General features: G+C 35.7%; 1 protein-coding gene and 2 pseudogenes across 1 annotated transcript in view; 2 read left to right on the forward strand and 1 right to left on the reverse strand.

Annotated features, from left to right (window-relative positions):
• The window catches only part of PROS1 (protein S), a 73,061-nt gene that overhangs the window by 23,142 nt on the left and 31,318 nt on the right, over nt 1–18,601 (forward strand). Inside the window, exons 4-6 of the mRNA XM_016165180.2 lie at nt 15,668–15,754; nt 17,252–17,374; nt 17,474–17,605. Coding sequence (XP_016020666.2) covers nt 15,668–15,754; nt 17,252–17,374; nt 17,474–17,605 — 342 coding nt within the window. The remainder of the gene's footprint in view (nt 1–15,667; nt 15,755–17,251; nt 17,375–17,473; nt 17,606–18,601) is intronic.
• On the reverse strand, nt 2,661–9,211 carry LOC107520924 (annotated as a pseudogene).
• On the forward strand, nt 10,674–10,792 carry LOC118602157 (annotated as a pseudogene).

The following is an 18,601-nucleotide window of genomic DNA, read 5'->3' on the forward strand; positions in this document are numbered from 1 at the left end:
TTGTGTGAACTTATACTAAATAAATTATTGGCAAAGACCAAAAAAAAAGAAATTTTTAATGTGAATAAGGAAATCATGTCCAAACTCAGATTAATAAGCACTCAGGTTTGTGATACAGGATGCCTGGCATAAGTTATTCAAATACAATTTTAGCATTTGGGACCTGCCAACTTACAGCTCTCTAAGGTGACAGAAAAATAAAATTGTTGAAAGTACAACATACACAAGGTAATTTTTAAAAGCTAATATCTGAACGGTATCTATCCATGCAAACTATAGTGGGGCACTGAGTATTTTTCTAAATTTAGTAAAATTCACAACACACACATACACACGTACTCACACAAACATACACATGTATAGACTAGCTGATTAGAAAAAAATAAAGTTATGTAGAAAAATTTGGAATGGTTCATTAATACCATGTGGCACTTGACTTTTAGTCTTTTCATTTTTGTGTTTTTCTCATAAAGAGTTATTGGGCTAATGCTAAGTTATATTTAGATCATGTGTTATCTTTTAATGAAAGGAAAGATCTCTATACTCTCCGGAGCTTGTGGTGTAAATAATTATTATTTAAATATTTATAGAAATGATTAACTATTTCTCTCCTTACATCATCATTTCATCATTCCCTGCAGTAATCCTCCGCATATTTTACTTTTGTACACGATTCTGAACTCTCAAGGAGTGAGGTGTCATTTCCACAGCTAAACAGATTAGGTGATTTCAACTAAATATCAATTAAAGATAATAAGGTTTCAGTGTGCTTTAAGCAAATATGAAAATATTTTGTATTAATATTACTCGGGTTACTTGTCAACATTTCCTAACAATAAAAGTTAAGTATAATTTGCACATCTCTTCTTGATGGGATTCTCTGTAGGTCCAGTCCACAAAGGCATGCTTTCTCTCCTTCAGGCTCAAAATAGTCCCCATTTGTGCATCTTTGCACCAGCTCTCATCCCAGCTAACTTGAGCAGCAAGCCCTGCTGAAACGAAAAGTGAATATTTCTTAAAAAAAAAAAAAAGTAGAAATGTACTCTGGTACACATTAGTAACTATGCAGCTTAAACTTTATTAATATAATTTTGCAGATTACTTTCTATTAAACTCTATTTCTCTTGAAATTTTAGGTTTAATTATAGTTTAGGGCTTTACTTTTTGTTTATTTTTGCTTTGTTTCTCAATACCCGTGCAAAGCTTCCAGAGACCATCTTTAGATGGGGTATGTTTCTTCCTTTCCCCCTTTCTTAGGGAGCCTTACACTAAAATGTTGGTATGTACTTATATTAACCTTTCGGGACAATTAGCAAGATAAAACCCTAAGAACACTGTGTAGAGCCAAGTGCTTTTTTTTTCATAATCCTGAAGTGGGTACTCTTCCATTTTTTGAGTGTCCCCAATGGTCTAAATATTATTTGTGTGGCACATCTTGAGCCTGGAAGACTCAACTATAATATACGACATCTCATTTCACCCTCTCATCAATTGCAGGGCCTCAGTTCAGTGATATCTCTCTTTAGGACTTCATGGAATGACCCATTTCTGTTCTGTGGCCTGCTGGGCATTTTCCAGTTGACTCATTACAATTCATTTTATAATTTCCTATCCAACATTTCTCCTGTGAGATTATAAAGTTATTTAACCTCTATCAGTTATGGTTTTCTCACTTGTTAAATGGATAGTGACAATTTAACTAATAAGTTTTTAGCAAGAAATAAGAATGTTTTCAAAACACTTAGTAAAATATGTTATGCTGGTCCTCTTCATTTTTCTTTCCTGACTGCTCCTTTATTTCCATTTTTATTCTTCCCTTCCTTTCCCTTTTCTAGCTATTAATGACAGACTTAAAAAGGTTTATTCAAATTTGGAAAGGGAATATTATAAAAGTTGTTTAGTAATATTTATGTCTCTGTATGTGAAAATGCAACGAGATTTTCTAAAACTTTTAATTGCTACATCTTAAAAAGAGCAATGGGATATAAGTACACATCTATGAAAAACATCTCTTCTTTTGTAGTTACACATGACTCACTTTCTAAACCAAAAACCAAGAGTTTGTACCGTTAAAGGGGAGAAAAGATAGACTAGTAAGACTATTTCAGCTTTGCAATTTTAGATAGAAATTTGAATATTTTTTTTAACTAAAATAGATAATATTTGACTATTAAAAATTACAAGCTTGCATTAAAAAAGAATGCAGTATTAATCCCTGTTTCTTAGGTCCATGTATTGAGACTCTTTCTATAGGCATGAACACTCTAGAAAATAAATTCCTTTGATCACAGATTATATTTGGATAAAGATAAATAACATTTTAACACAATATTATGTGTTTTGGAGAAGTTCCTTAGATAAAATATTTTTCTTTTTTCTCCTTTTATGCTGGCTCGACCCAACTTTTTTCTCCTTGCCTGTCTTGTTTGGCAGCAGGGTAGGAAAATTAAATACCAAATAAATAAATAAGCAAGTAAGATGTAGGCTCTAGTCCCAGACCTAAAAATTTCTGCTGTGTCAGAGTAAGCAAGTTATTTAACCTTTCAAGTTCTGTATTTAAATGTACACTATATAACTGCTCTCTAACCTCAGAGCTGTTGGTAATACCAAATAAGTATATTTATGTTGATAGACATTTTACTGCATCAGACTTTCTTCAGATGTAAAGTTTTATTATTTAACCAACCCACAACATAAAATAAAAATGCATTTTTATTGTGATTTATTTTCTGATTCAAATTTTATTAGGTCTTCATTTATACATAGGCATAAGTGATGAACTCCACTGTTGAAAAAAGCAAATAAATGCTTTACCTAAGTTAAATTTTTCTGTCATTTGATGTATATATTCTGTAGCCCAGATTTTCCTACTTGGGAAAAACCTTGATAATCCTGTTCCTTGTAAACTTAACAGTAATTTTACTAATTATCACAGCCCATGCACAGAGCATCGTAAAGTGAGATAAGGACACTCAAGAGATGAGACCCCCTAATAACCTATGCTTTTTGGACAATGTTTAGATTTAGAGTTTCAGGGGTTCAGAAAGCACTTCATTCTATCAATATATCCCATTACTTCACAGAAAACTTGGAATTTGGACAGAAGTATTTTTGATTTTATTATACAAATGTAAGTCTTTAAGTTGTGTTCCTTTCCTTAAAAAATAGAATAACTCTATCATCTATATTGACTTTTAAAATATCACCTGATAGAGTGGAGGACTGTATTAGTGGGAGAGAACTTCTTGGGAGGAATGCCAAATTGTAAGCCTGAATATAACCATTAAAAATAATTTTTAGTTTCTAGTTCTTGCGAAGTTAGTTGAATGCACCTAGACTGCTGACTCCTTCTCTTCAAATTATCTCAAGAGAAACAGTAGCATCCCAGGCAGTAATATTCAGAAAATTAAATGAAAAACAACAGGAAATATGAAAAACCCATGGGTAGACTGGCTGGTAGGCTGGCTTGACCTAGGACGTGTATGTAGGAAATGGGGTGCTGAATGCTGTTGCGGAGATGGTTAGGGAGAAGAGTCGGAGTCTGGAAATGCTTTTACTAACATGGATCAGGGAGAGGAGGAATGGCAAGGAATGGCAATGCTAGCAGCCCCCACCCCTGTTGCCATGGCTTTTTATTCTCCCTCACAAAGCTGGCTTTGCAAAACATCATCAGTTACTATCAGGTTAGCAATTTATAAACTACAGCCAATTTCCAGACTCAGCCTCAGGGCCACAACTGTGTTATCAGCTATTTCTTCTCCGGTAACTTTTCCCCATCCTCGTCCCTAGAACAAGAAGTCCCAGAATAGGTCAGGCGTGTGCGCCCTCCCTGCAATGTGTCCTTGTGTGCAAGTCCACATCTGCTTCTGATGACTTTGTTGCTCCAAGCACCAGGCATCCCACCAGGACTGCAGGTGTTTCTCATAACATATCCCCCTTTTCTTTCTGCTGCATTTTATTCAGCATTACTGAGCACACAACGGCCTGAGTCTTTCTTAGTCTTTGGCTTCTTGAGAATCTCTTCCAGACTAAACAAAGAAAAATAAGTAACAAACAAATTACAATCCAAGAAGCGATAGATGAGGCCAATAACCCATGAATTTGTGGAATAGGATGTAAGTCCTCAATACTATTGACCATGCTTTGTAGCACTGCGATCCCCTGTAATTCAGGAAGGTGCTTTTGAAAAGTGTCAGCAATATGCATTTGTAAATCTGTAATTAAACCTGAAGCATTACCATACCCCAAAATATGCTGTCTTACTTTATCCCATTCAAACACACTTTCATTATACAATACAGGAGTTATACAAAAAGAAGTAGTATTCCAATCACATTTAAGTTGCACACGTTTCTGCAAACTAACAATTTGATCTCCTAACAATATAATAGCTTGCTGTAAATCTGCTACTTGACTGCAATACAGAGTCAGTTTGTCTTTGAGAAGTCCATAACTGTTCAGCATCCCGATGCCAGGTTCTAACATAATCAGCAGTCTGTACAGATTGATGCAGAGCCACTCCAGCCGCGGCAGCAGCAGCAGTAACAGCGATGATACCCACAACAGCAGTGATCAGCATGCCAAGGAATCTTTTAGCTCTTCTTACAACATGGTCCATCAGCTGCTGCAATATCATAGTGGCAGGAGAGTCTTGCCAGGGTCGAGACAGTCTAACCGACATCCATACTCCAGTTCTAGCTCTAAGAATATATAAGCTTTCATATGACTTGTTAAAAGAAATAGAAGAGTTAATACAAGTGTAAAAAGAACAGTATTTACATGAAACATAACCTAAAGTTTCGTTCCACTTCACCTTGCCCTTCATAATGATATACGGGAGCCGAACACAGGCTCGAGCAAAGTGAATAACATTCTAATGAAAGGTGATATGAGAAGAACTCCCAGATTGAACTATGAAACTGTTCCAGGCATGCGTGGGAAATAAAGCAGCTCCTAACTTCCAAATATGATTCTGTAGCCTGTGATGGGGTAGTTGAGGAGATGGGGGGGGGGCGGGGGACCCTCCATCATGCCAGATGATTGTGTTATTACTAGTTCCGTCTGAAAAAACACTTACTGAACCATTCTCTATCTTTCGGTGCCGCCGCAAATTTACTTTTCCTCCCTTTGCTTGGGCGGAGCCAGAAGGACTCCAATCAATGACTCTTCCATGGGAAGTATTAACTAAAACCCAAGCTTGTTCAGCTCGACACTGAGTCCACTGAGCCCAATATTCAAGCGTCTGAACTTTCGGAGTGGCACACCACGGTAAATCTGGTGGAGAGGTGTCATCCACAGGTTCTGTAACATTTTAAAATCCTATCATACTTAACAAAAACAAGTGACCTACCCCAGCATTCTGTTCAGAAGTCTGCAAAATTGTCAACCACGCTTGAGCACCTAACTGTAAACAGTGCTCTCCAGCTTCCATGCAAATTGGCATCCCTTCCGTTCCCACTGTATAGTTCTCAATCACTCTCCCTTCTTCTTCAGGCCTGAGAGGCCCTCTAGTATCATAAGGCCCAGGCATCCAATTAGAATCATTAACATAAACTATCACTGAAGCATCTCCCCATCCCACTGCCTTATTTAAAGGGCGATTGGGCACATATGCCCAATATGAATAATTTCCTGTCTCAGCTTGTACTCCACTTACCTGTGCTGTAATCAGGGCTGTCATTGCAAGGAATAGAGAAGTTGGAGTTATCTCCTGACCTGACTCACTCACAACCCACCACTTCTCTCTGCTCCTAGAGCCTGACATTCTTGGCTGGGACCCAAAGCTTCTCTGTTCCTGTAGAGATAAAAGCAAAAGCTCGGCCCCATTTCAGTACCTCAGCAGGCACCCAGTCCCCTTTCAGATCCTTGTAGTATACTGGCTGCTGTAAAGGCTCACTGGCCCGTTTCACCCAACACCGATGAGCCCCTGTGCTGCCTTGTTCATCTTGATTTAAAAAATTTAAAATATATAATGTTCTATTAAGCCTTTGTCTCGGGGTATTCTATATTCCCCCTTTTTGTTTTGTAAGCATCTCCTTCTTTGAAATGTTGCAGGAGACACCCCAAGGGTGTCTTCTATGAACTCCGGTTTCCCCCATCACTTGTGCAGAGAACACAAAACAGCACAAAACAGACACTCAGACAAGGACAATTCCTGGGTGCGGGTGGACCCAGAGAAGTTTGCCACCTACCACTTAGACAAGACTAAAGACAATAAACAGAACCTGACAACAGGGCACAGGAGGTGGCATCCCGCAGCCTGGCCATGGTACGGGAGATATGACTGCGTCCAGTCTCTCCACGGACCTCTGATGACCAGTCAACAGAAACAGGAACAGAGAGGTACCTTAAAAAGCACTGAATTTTGTAATTTAGTCATTACTTTTCTCATCTCCAATACAAAATCATGTTATCTTCACTGTTGACTCCATGCTAAAATGTCCTAAGTTTTAGACTAATTAACCAATAGAAGAAAAAGGAAATCATTAATAGCTTTTAAATTCCAAGTTAGAGAAAGAACCTTTACCACACAATAATGAAACCTGAGCAATGCAAGTTTGTGACTACAAGAGTGTCTTTCAATAATACAGTATTTAAAATTCCTTTTCTGCCAACAGTTATAGTTCCCGAGGACTGTCCAATGCTGTAGGCCCTTCTAAAATAGAGGATAAGTTAATTAAAGCATATGTGGTGATACTGAGGGAAGGACAGGGCTAATTTATAATGCCTAATAATTTTTAAAAATCATTAAGAGTTTTGAGAACATCCTAATTTCTATCTTTTGAAGAGTAATTTTCTATTGCAAAATTTTATATCCTAAATATTGATAAGGAACAGAATCTTGTCATTTCTCAGGAGCTATCTCGAGCCATACTTTTCCAGAGTAATTTTTCAAATAAAAACATTTATACATGAGTCCCTGAGGGAACCTTTCCCTCACTTCTTAGAAAGGTATATTCACAAATGCTTGGCACATGGTAGGACTATTAAACATGCCTTGGGGTAATACTTTCCGTTGATATCACTGAGTAGGCTGAGCACTGTTTAGAGTAGGAATAGTAAATGCAAACTTTTCTCTATCTTGAGGCTGTAAAAAGGATCTTTTAAATCTATAATCTTTAAAAACCAATTTCAGGGAATTAATGTGGAGTTAGGGAGCCCAGGTTGCAAAGTTCCTATAGGCTGTATGACAGCATTAACTCTTCATAAATCTGTTAACATTCTCTATTTTCCTGACTTCTTTTTTATAATAAATACTGGTGAATTCTACGGAGAAGAGGAGGATTCAATATGATTACTGGCCAATTGTTTGTCTACTAGTTGCTGTAACACTTCTAATTTTTCTTTTGTTAGAGGCCTGTTCCCTACCGTGGGGTTTGTATAAACTACTTTTCCTTCTCCCTCATTCCCTCTCCTGCAGTCTTTTCGAAAATGCCCTAGTTTCCCACACTGATAACATTTCATTCGAGAACTTTGAAACCCTTTCTGTAAAGTTCCTGCTAACAAATTAGCTTGATGTGTTAAAGAGCCAATATCATGATGAGCTTTAATATATTCTTCTAAAGGTGCTCCTTGGGCTTCCAGGGGCCTTAAAGCCCTTTGACACTCTGCATTTGCATTTTTATAAGCTAGAGATTCTAAGAGTAACTCTTGAACTTCAGGAAGAGCCACCGCCCTGACAATGGCCGTACTTAGACGAGACAAAAAATCGGTGTAACTCTCCCCAGGACCCTGCATAATTTTAGTGAACGACTGAGGATGCTTCCCAAGTGGCTCCATTCGAGACCAAACTCTTAACACTATTAATTTCACTTGCAACAAGGTTTCTTCAGTCGAATGACATTGTTGCTCAATGGTGGTAAAGTTTCCTGCACCTGTCAGTTCTTCAAGAGTAGCCCCTGGAGGTTCCGCTGCGTTTCTACAAGCCACCTGCTGGGCTTCCTCTCTCCACCAGGTTTTCATTTGCAAATAAGGACCTGGTTCTAACACAGTTTTTATAATAGCTTCCCAGTCTGCCACTAACAATTGTCGTTCTGTGGCTATATTGTTTAAAAGACCTGTCACATAAGTGGACTGCATACCATATTGATTGATAGATTGCTTAAGTATCCTCAAGCATTTATGTTCCAATGGGGTATATTGTACATTAATACCACCCTGAAGAAATTGAGCATTAGGAGGAAATGCCTGTCTCACTATAGGGAACCCCATCAGTTGAGGAGTAGCTGTCTGTCTAGAAAGATTTTCTCGGCTACTCTCTTTCTCTATTATTTCCTTAGTCAAATCATGTGAAAGAGGAAAAGTAAATGAAGCAGGACGAGCAACTGAAGGATCGGCCCTAAATAAAGTATTTACAGGTGGTGCAGAGGGCTTTCTTGGTTTTTGAAAATATCCTCCAGTTGGCCCCAATCGCAGTTGCTTTAACCTCTGATTTATTGCTTTTACTTGGACCAAAAGAACCTGATATGATTCTTTACTGGGAGGAATGCAGCCTCCACATTCCTCTTCAGATGAGGACTCAGTAGATTCCTCTTGCTCATTATCAAACTCTATTTCTATAGGATTTTCATAAACAGGTTCAGTTTCTTTTTGGCGTGTTGCCAAGTCAGTTGCAGTGCCCTCAGAGTCAGACTGCAGAGGCTGTAAAGGCTGAGAAATTAAAGTGCATAAAGACCAAACAGAAACGGGGATGGGATCCCCCTGTTGATGAGCTCTCCGCAAAGCTCTTATGACTTGTTTCCACACTTTAGCATTTAATTGAGGTTTTCTCTCTGGCTTGAACCAGTAGCAATGTCTACCTATATACAAAAACAATTCATGAAATTGACTTTTCTTCACTTCTACTCCTGAAGATGACAGTAAGTGTCTCAATAACTTAATGCACTGGGTCTCCACCTTTGATGGAGAATTCCCCATGCTAGAACTGTGTGCTAATGAACTATGCCGAAGGTGCTGCTTACTCTGAGTGGACTTGCCCCTTTTGGTTTCCAGTGTTGTCTGGAAATGTGCTAAAAAAAACTGTGCCGAAGGTGTCGCTTACCATGAGCAGACTTACCTCTTTGGTTTCCAGCATAGTTCTGCACCCTCTTCTTTGGGCCCCACATTGGGTGCCAATTGTTGCGGAGACAGTTAGGGAGAAGAGTCGGAGTCTGGAAATGCTTTTACTAACATGGATCAGGGAGAGGAGGAATGGCAAGGAATGGCAATGCTAGCATCCCCCACCCCTGTTGCCATGGCTTTTTATTCTCCCTCACAAAGCTGGCTTTGCAAAACATCATCAGTTACTATCAGGTTAGCAATTATAAACTACAGCCAATTTCCAGACTCAGCCTCAGGGCCACAACTGTGTTATCAGCTATTTCTTCTCCGGTAACTCTTTCCCATCCTCGTCTCTAGAGCAAGAAGTCCCAGAATAGGTCAGGCGTGTGTGCCCTCCCTGCAACGTGTCCTTGTGTGCAAGTCCACATCTGCTTCTGACGACCTTGTTGCTCCAAGCACCAGTCATCCCACCAGGACTGCAGGTGTTTCTCACAACTGCTGAGGCAGCAGTAAGAGGAGAGGTTGGAATATTTTTTAAATGACCTAAGCATTCAAATCAAGAACACTTTTTAAAAGTACAATAAAGTAAACCCCAAGCAACAAAAAATAAGGAAATAACAAAAATAGGGGTAGAAGTAAGTTAAATGGAAAACAAAACAGAAGATAAAGAAAAGCAAAATCTCGTTCTTTGAAAAGGCTTGTAAGTTTGACCAATGGCAAGAATAATCAAGGAAAAAGAAAAAAAGGCAATGAGAAAATGCCAAAACACAAAGTGGAGGATGAAAAAGGAAATACTGTAAACCCATCAGAGATCAGATTTATCATAAAATAAAATATAGTCATAAAAATTACAGATAATTATATCCTAATATAGTTGGAAACTGAATAAAACAGATACATTCCTAGAAATATACAAAACATCTATACTTTCACAGGAAGAAATAGAGAACTTGGTTATACAAATGAGTACTAAACAAGCATAAACTCAGTCAAAGCCCTCTTCTTCATATCCCCCCAAATTCAGACCCAGGTGTTTTACAGATGAATTCTTCCACTTATAAAAAATTGTTAAATTCTCTCTAATAAAATTGTCCTAGAGAATAGAAAAAGATCTGTACTGTGAGCTTATTTTAAAAGACTGTTGTAATCTTGCTTCCAAAACCAGATAAGGACAACACAAGAAAATAAAAATATAATTCCTTTTTATTTATGAGTTAATTCTAAATGATATCCAACTTTATCTAAAGTATATTAAAGATAATATATCATTGATGAAGTAGATTTTATTCCAGAAATTCAGGATGGTTTAACATTAGAAAATTTATTGTAAATGTCCACATAGTTTATTATACCTCAGTTCATACAGAAAAAGCAATTGATATAGTTCAACATTTAATTATGATAAAAACTTTTGTCAAACTATGATTATAGAAGAACTAATGGATAAACTTTAGATACAGTTTATTATTGAGAGCAAGAACTGAAGGTTAGAGACAATTCAATAAGGAAAGAAAAATAAATAAGAGTTGTGTGGATCATGAAGGAAAATGTATGGCTTGTAATTGATATGATGATATACCTAGAAAAAAATAGAACTCATAGACAAAATCTTAGAACACATAAGAGATTTTTGAGTCTATGGCTATGCTACCCTGAACAAGCCTGATCCCGTCTGATCTCGGAAGCTAAGCAGGATCGGGCCTGGTTAGTACTTGGATGGGAGACCTCCTAGGAAGACCAGGTGCTGTAGGTTTAAAAACTAAATTAAAAAAATATGAGATTGTAAACTAACAAGGTCCTTGCAGTCTGTGAGGTTAACCAAGGTTTACCTTGCTTAAAAAAAAAAAAAATTTTTTTTGATAGTTCTAAGACTACCCCATAATAATTAGTTTATACAAACAGTAGTCTAGTAGAAAATTAAAGTTGGTACTATTCCCAATAGCAGCAAATTCCATAGTGCATCTTGAATTATCTTTAGTATATATAATAAGTCCATATAGAGAAATTATGGAAAGATTTCATAATCAGAATTGAGTGATGCTATCAGGAGATCAATTAATCTCTTTCTATATATATGTATATTTACATATACATATATATATTTATTTAGAGCAATTCTGCTTAAAATTCCAGTTTAATTTTGAAGAAATTCAAGAAGTTCATTTTAATATTTAAATCACGGAATGAAAGTCCACACATGTTTAAATTAACTTTAAAAATGCAAAAGAAGGGAACACTTTATCAAATATTAACAATACAAAGCTATAGAAAGAAATTCGTATGCTATTGTCAGAAGAACATATAGACTAATGAACTTAACAGAGTTCAAAGATACCCATTTATTATGGCAATGTAATATTTTATAAAGATGATACTACATATCACTGTGAATTGTTTAGAAGACTATTAGGAAGACTGCCTAACTATAATCAGAAAAATAAATCTTGGCTCCTAACTATTACCAAATGTAAAGGTGGATTCTAGGTGAAATAAAGACACAGATATTAAAATAAAACTATGAAATTAGACAGAATATATGAGAATATCTCTATGATCAAAGGCATAGAACAAAAAAACTTCAAATGCACAACTATAAAGCAAAAAAATTGGTAAATTTGATTAACGAAATTAAGAACTTTTCTTAAAAGACAGACATAAATGTTAAGGTTAAGAGACAGATAAGAGAATGAGATGATATAAATGTTTAAATATCTGCAAACTGACATGGACAGTAAATGAGTGCCAATAGAAGAGTGGTTAAATAATAATAAAATATTCAGAGGCGGAAACCCCTAAATTTTTTAAATGACATGAAGATATGCTCAATCTCACTAGAAATCAGAAAAATATGAGATATCACTTTATTACCTATTTTGGCAACAATTAGAAAGACAAGACATGGAAATTTGTATGCTCTGCTGTGGGAATGCACCTCTGGATAGTTACTAAGTTCATGCTTATCTAATGATCCTACAATTCCAGAAGGAATTGTACCCTTGGAAAATTGTACCAAGGGGACCTTCTCCAATAGTACCGTTGGTACCTACTCCGAAGAAATTCTTGTGCATGTACTAACAAAACATTCATGAAGATATCCATTGCAGTGCTACTTGTAGAGATGGGCAATTGGAAGCAATCTGAGTCTCTATCGTGGGTAGAGAGGATTTTAAAAATGGTGATTACATGCCATGAGTAATGTTTAGCGGTTAGAAGTAATAAATTATATGTCGCCTCATGGATATATCATAAAAATATAATGCTGAGTGAGAAATGTCAGAGAACATGATATATAATGCACAATCATTTACAAAAATGAAAATTCATGGACACAAAATTAAAAATATGTATTTTATGAGAACACATACAAATGAAAAAATACACATAACACATTAGAATGGTTGCCTAAGGGATGAATGGAAGTGGAAATGGAGATACAAAGGAATATGTATATATTTTAAAAAGCAGCAAGCAATGCCTTTTCAAAGGCCAGTAATAATAAGGTATTATCAGAGAGGTAGTGTGAATAATTCAGCCTTCCACTCCTGAAGTCAAAACAGGCAAACTTTTAGACTTTTTATGTGGTGGCCTCTTTGTGATTTAAAGACAGAGGTCTGTAGTTTCCCAGAGAAAAGAAAAATTTGCCATATTCCGGTCCCATTATAGTTCCAATGTAATCTTTGTTTAGATGGCAATAGCTGTTTGAACTGTTTTTTAGAACTGACAAAACAAGACACGTGGGACAGTCGTGCCTACAGCAGGCGGTAAAAGGGAATTAAATAGTTTTTCCCTAATAAGGTTAATGAGGGAAAAAAGTAAACACAGAGTATTTGTAGGAACTGTCATAGTCTAAAACCAAGATTTCTTTCTAGAATATTCTGTCCTGACTACTGAAATCAAAGTGCCTTTTTCTCAGGTTATCCTCCCTGGTGGCCCTATTTTCTGTTTCCAATCCCATTTCTTACAAGAGCGTCTGCTTCAAGCTATAAAAGCTGGGCCAATCTTTCTTTAGCTCTCACCTTCCTACTCATTCTCTCCAACTTTCCCCATTCCTGTTATGCGAGAAGAATGAGAAGTGGGAAGATGAGGGTTCTATAATACATGACTTTGCAGTAGCCATGCAACTGGCTCTTCACACTGTAATTCTAAATGCAGTTCTCCATAAAAACATTATCACATATGCGTACAGACTTGTATATAAGGTACATTATTGATTAAATCTACTTTATAGTCTAGTCTGGGGTCCTAATCACCATATGAAACACTTCATCTGGACATCCATCTTTCAAATTCTGGCTATTATTTACTGTTCAATTTGTCCAGAGGTGCAAAATGAGGTCATGAAGGAGGATCCTAGGGTAATATCTATATTAAAATGAGCCAGTTCTGGGATTGGGTAGTTCAGGGGGAGGGACAAATGAACCTGGAAGGAAGAATATTCAAGACCTAAAACTGCTCAAGTTTCAAGGTTGAAAATCACATAATATCACTTATATGTGGAGTATAAACCTAAAACCAACAAATGAACAGGACAAACAGAGACTCATAGACATGGACAATGGACTAATAGTTACCAGAGAGAAGGGGGATGGAGAGAAAAATAAATAAAATGTTAAAATAAATAAATAAAATTTAGCCATTTAAAAAATAAATAAAATATTTTTCTTTGGCCTCCGAAAAATAAAAAAAAAAAATAAAACTGCTTAGATCTTATTTGACCTCAAGAAAGACCATCATGATATAAGGCGTTGTTTCTTTGGGAAAATATTCTATCCCACCATAGTAGGCTGAATAATGACACCTCCAAAGATGTTCATGTCCTAATCCTTAGAATATGTCAGTTTTACCTTATATGACAAAACAATTAATGATCTTGAGATAGGAACATTATCCTGGACAATCTGGGTGAGCCTGATGTAATTTAATCATAAGGGTCCTTATACAAGGGAGGCAGGAGATCCGAGTCAGTAGTGGCTTATACAACAGTGAAGCAAAAGTTGGGAGTGATGTGAGGATGGGTCCAAGAGCCAAGGAAGACAGGTGGCTGAAAAAGGCAAGGAAATAGATTTTTCCTTGAAGTCTCCAAAAGGAATACAACCCTGCTGAGAGCTTAAGTTTAGACTTTTGATCCCTATAACTATAAGAGAATAAACTTGTGTTGTCTGAAGCCATTAAAATTGTAGTAATTTTTCACAGCTGCAATGGGAAACTAATACACACATTAACTTCAAATTAGCCTTTGAATCCATCTGTGATAAGTTGTGTTTTCCAAAGACAGCTGCAAAACTGTCTCCTATCTCACACACTCTTCTGCAACATCAGCTTGTTGCTTCATCTTCACCACATGGAGTCTGTGCTTGCCACCTCTTTCTTGAATCTGGGTGGAACCTAGGACCTCTTTATCGATAGAATATGGTGGAAGTAACAAAATGCCTCCTAACTGCCCTGGCAGCCCTTGCTTTTTTCCTCTTGGAAGACAGCTGCCATGAAAGAAGTGCCACTTTAGTACTTGCGTGCTATCAGAAACTCAACCACGTGGAGAAGCCCTGCATCATGACATATCATGTGAAGAGAGAGTCCAAGGAGCCGGAGCTGTCAAGACATGTGAATGAAAAACTGTCTTGAAGGTGTATCCTTCAGTGTGTGCAGCAGAGACAAACAGCTTAATCCAACCCTTTCCAAATAAGTATTCAACCCACAAATTATGGGCAAAGTAGAATGATTAAGCTACTAATTTTGGGGTTTGTTACTCAGCAAAAGATAATCAGATTTACCTTTTTAGTAATTTGGTGACTATCTGCTCAGTGAAGTGATAAACATAATGTTGTCTTCAGTGGTGATTAAGAAATGTTGCGCTATATGAACCCTAGTTACTTAAAAGTCTGGAAGTGTTTTATATCTATTATTTCAGCTGTTATTTTCACTACATTGCTATATCTAATTTCACAGTGAGGAGTAAAACAAATACAGTAAACCTGTTTTGCTTTGTAATATTGAGGCATTATGCAAATATTATTATATTAGTCTCTATGCAACAATGGAAAAATTGGAGTTGTCTACAGTAACCAGAAACACTAACTCATTCTATTGATTTAATTATAGACACTTCCTAAATCCAGCTCCAGTCTACAGATTTGAGGATTACTTTAAGTCTCTGCTACAGAATTAAGAACATAGGTTTTTGTGACAAATTTCTCTGCTAATGCAAGATCTTTTTTACTTTCAGCTTTAAGTTTCTTCTCCAAAGAGAAGCTTCCATAACCCTATTTTTCATGATTCTGTATTTTTGCAATCTTGCCTTTTTTTAATGTTTATTAATTTTATTTTTTATTATTTTTGGCAAGGCAACCCTTGGTTGACCTCACAGATTTCAAGGATGTTGTCAGCTTACTATCCCTTATTTTTTATTTTTTATGCCTACAGCACCTGGTCTTCCTAGGTAGTCTCCCATTCAAGTACTAACCAGGCCTGACCCTACTTAGCTTCTGAGATCAGTGCAATCTTGCTTTGAATGCTCAATCATGTAAATCCACAGGAGCATAAATATTATCTCTTTTGATAATTTCTACAATGATTTCAGGTCAAGTGAGCATGTCTACTCTAAAAAGATTATATTTGTTTGTATTTACAGGTTGTCTTGGCTCTTTTAGAGCAGGATTATTCTCTGCCCCACATCAGTCAACTAATGCTTATACTGACCTAAGGAGCTGCGTCAATGGTAAACACCTCTAAAATGAATTTAAAAACAAAACTAAAACATGCAAATAAAGTACACCCATTAAATATAACTAATGTTTAAAAATCATGTAGGGTATGCCTAACAAGGACGTATTCTGAAAATGCATTTGTAACAATATTTTCAGATGTAAATGCTGCTATTTTACACAAAATGAATTTTCCACCTAACGTTTAAGTTTAAATTGAAAAGTGTGCTTTGTTTACTAAATTTTAGGTCATTGACTTCAAAATTTTATTCTCAACAGCTTTATTTTTGGCTGTTGTTGCATAATCATATGGTATGACCAAATTTTATTTGATTAATAAGTCAAAGTGGAGCTGTGTTTATTCTAACTTTTGGCATCAATTACATAAGTGTGGAAAATATGATATCAGGTTAGCTTTCTTCTGAAGTTCACATAAGTAGATTATTTGTCTCTGATTTACCAATTTCCAAATTGAGAGAGAAAAAGGTGAAATTGCAAGAGGTAAATTGGATCATTTGTCTAGTGAATATTTTACAGGCAGCATTGGCAATACCTAGATATTTATCTGCATTTTCTCTAATTTAAAGATGGTTATAATTACATAAGTAAAGCAATTTGTCTGATCACATGTATTTAATTCACATTTCATCTTTTTTTAACTTAATAAAGAACAGTGAAATGATTTGATAACAATTTTCTGATTAGTCTATCATTTTAACCAATACCTAATTTATTACTACTTTAAAAAGAAATGATGATCTTATGAGGATATATTTTGAAAAAGTTGGTAATTAAGTTTCAGCTTGTTTAAAAACATTTTCTTTGTAAGTAACAACAATTTCTTCTGGCTAACTTAAGCAGAGGGGGATGTATTGGAAGGATGGAAGGAACTTGCAGAATTGATTAGAAAGTCTTGCGAAGCAGGTATAGAAATGTGTAGGAAGCAAGGGACCACTGCAGAGTCTATCGAGGAGAAAGGAACCACAAATGAGTAAAGAAACCAATAGGCATATCACTTAAAACAGTAATAAAGTGCTGTGACATTTTATGAAGAAAAGTTCTCTCCCCTAAGAATAACAGTACTCTGCTACCTGTCATCCAATGTCTTAAAACTGCTGTTTCATGTATTTTGACCAGAGTTCTATTTATTTAAGGCAAATTGGAAGTCCCAATATTTTTTCTATTGATATTGAAAGTAGTTTTATTTGTTCTGCATAGCTCATGGAATTGTTTTAAGCATCAAATTAGGTAATAATATATTTTAAAAATCTAAATTAGTTATAAAATATTGTATATATTTGAAAATATAAAAGTGTTTTCCTTATGTAAAGTAATTGTAAAGATTTGTCTAAAGGACTCACTTTTTCATGAAAAAAGTATTATTTAAAAAAAGGCATTACAATTTTTTTCGTTGATTATAGGCTTCATGCACAGAATTTGTATTAAGGGGCATATAATTTTTTTTTACCATGGCTTGTAGTAAACATTAAATAGATGTCTGTTTCCTTCAGCCATTTCAGACCAGTGTAATCCTTTGCCATGCAATGAAGATGGATATATGAGCTGCAAAGACGGCCAAGCTAAATTCACTTGCATTTGTAAATCAGGTTGGCACGGAGAGAAGTGTGAATTTGGTACGTATAATAAACCCACGTGGCTTATCTTGATTGACCTGAACAGTTTTCTGAAGCCTTTATCACTTTAAAAATAATTTCTTTTCCTCTTTCTTTTAGATATTAATGAATGCAAAGATCCTTCAAATATAAATGGAGGTTGCAGTCAGATTTGTGACAATATACCTGGAAGTTACCAATGTTCCTGTAAAAGTGGTTTTATTATGCTTTCAAATAAAAAAGACTGCAAAGGTAAGAACAAGAGGGTAGAATAAAAAGGTATTTAGTGTGTGAGAGCAAAATTCAGTTAAAGAAATTTCCCCAGGAAATTCTTGGAAAATTTCTTGGTTATTAGTTGTTAAAATACATACACATTATTATCCACTTTAAAGCCTTGTGATATTATGGGACTGCCTTTTAGTTTGTTTTTTTTTAGGGTATTTTGTTATATTGTTTTCTTATTGTATTTTATTATCTATAGGGTATTTCATGGTTTTCTTATTGTATATATATGTGTGTGTACATACTCATGAGCACATTTTGATATATAATCTTACTATATGGTGATAAAGTTTCAGTGTAAGTCCTTGCATACTATGGTGTTTGCTAAATTGTTGTTTGTACTTTTTACTAGATGCTATAGTATGATTTTCTTTATTCTAATAAGATAAAAAAAACTTTATGAAGAAGTCCAGCACAATCTTAATAACTTTTTCATTGTATTGTATATTGCCTTATCAGAAATGCTTTTCTAATTTCCAGTATAAACCTGTCATCTTGCACCTCATTGTTCATGTGGTTTTGGGAAAAGTGAATATCTGGTTTTGTTTCTTTTTGTACATCTAAGATCAGATCATTGGTCATAACCCTTTTTCTAAATTTCAGACTTAAATAACTCCTGCCAATTTACCTTTTTTAACAGTCATTTTACTAGTGTATTTCTTTTGTTTTTCTTTATACTTCTCTTTCCCCCAAATTTTGACTTTTTCCTTTCTGCATAATGTCTTTTCCATTAAACTGCCTTTACTGCCATAGCTAAATCTTCAAATGTAATTGCTAGGTGTGTGGATGACTGAAAATGAGATTTTTCAGCCTGGAGTTAAATTTTGCATTTAGAAACTGGGAGTGAGGTTTTCTTTCTTTTCCTTCATTCTTCCCTCTCTCCCTTCCTTTTCTCCTCCCTCCCTCCTTCCCTCTTTCTCTTTCTTTTTTTTCTCCTCATTCCCATCCTTTACTTCTTGCTATGAG

Source organism: Rousettus aegyptiacus, unplaced genomic scaffold (genome assembly GCF_014176215.1).
Source record: "Rousettus aegyptiacus isolate mRouAeg1 unplaced genomic scaffold, mRouAeg1.p scaffold_m13_p_4, whole genome shotgun sequence".
Classification (NCBI taxonomy): domain Eukaryota; kingdom Metazoa; phylum Chordata; class Mammalia; order Chiroptera; family Pteropodidae; genus Rousettus; species Rousettus aegyptiacus.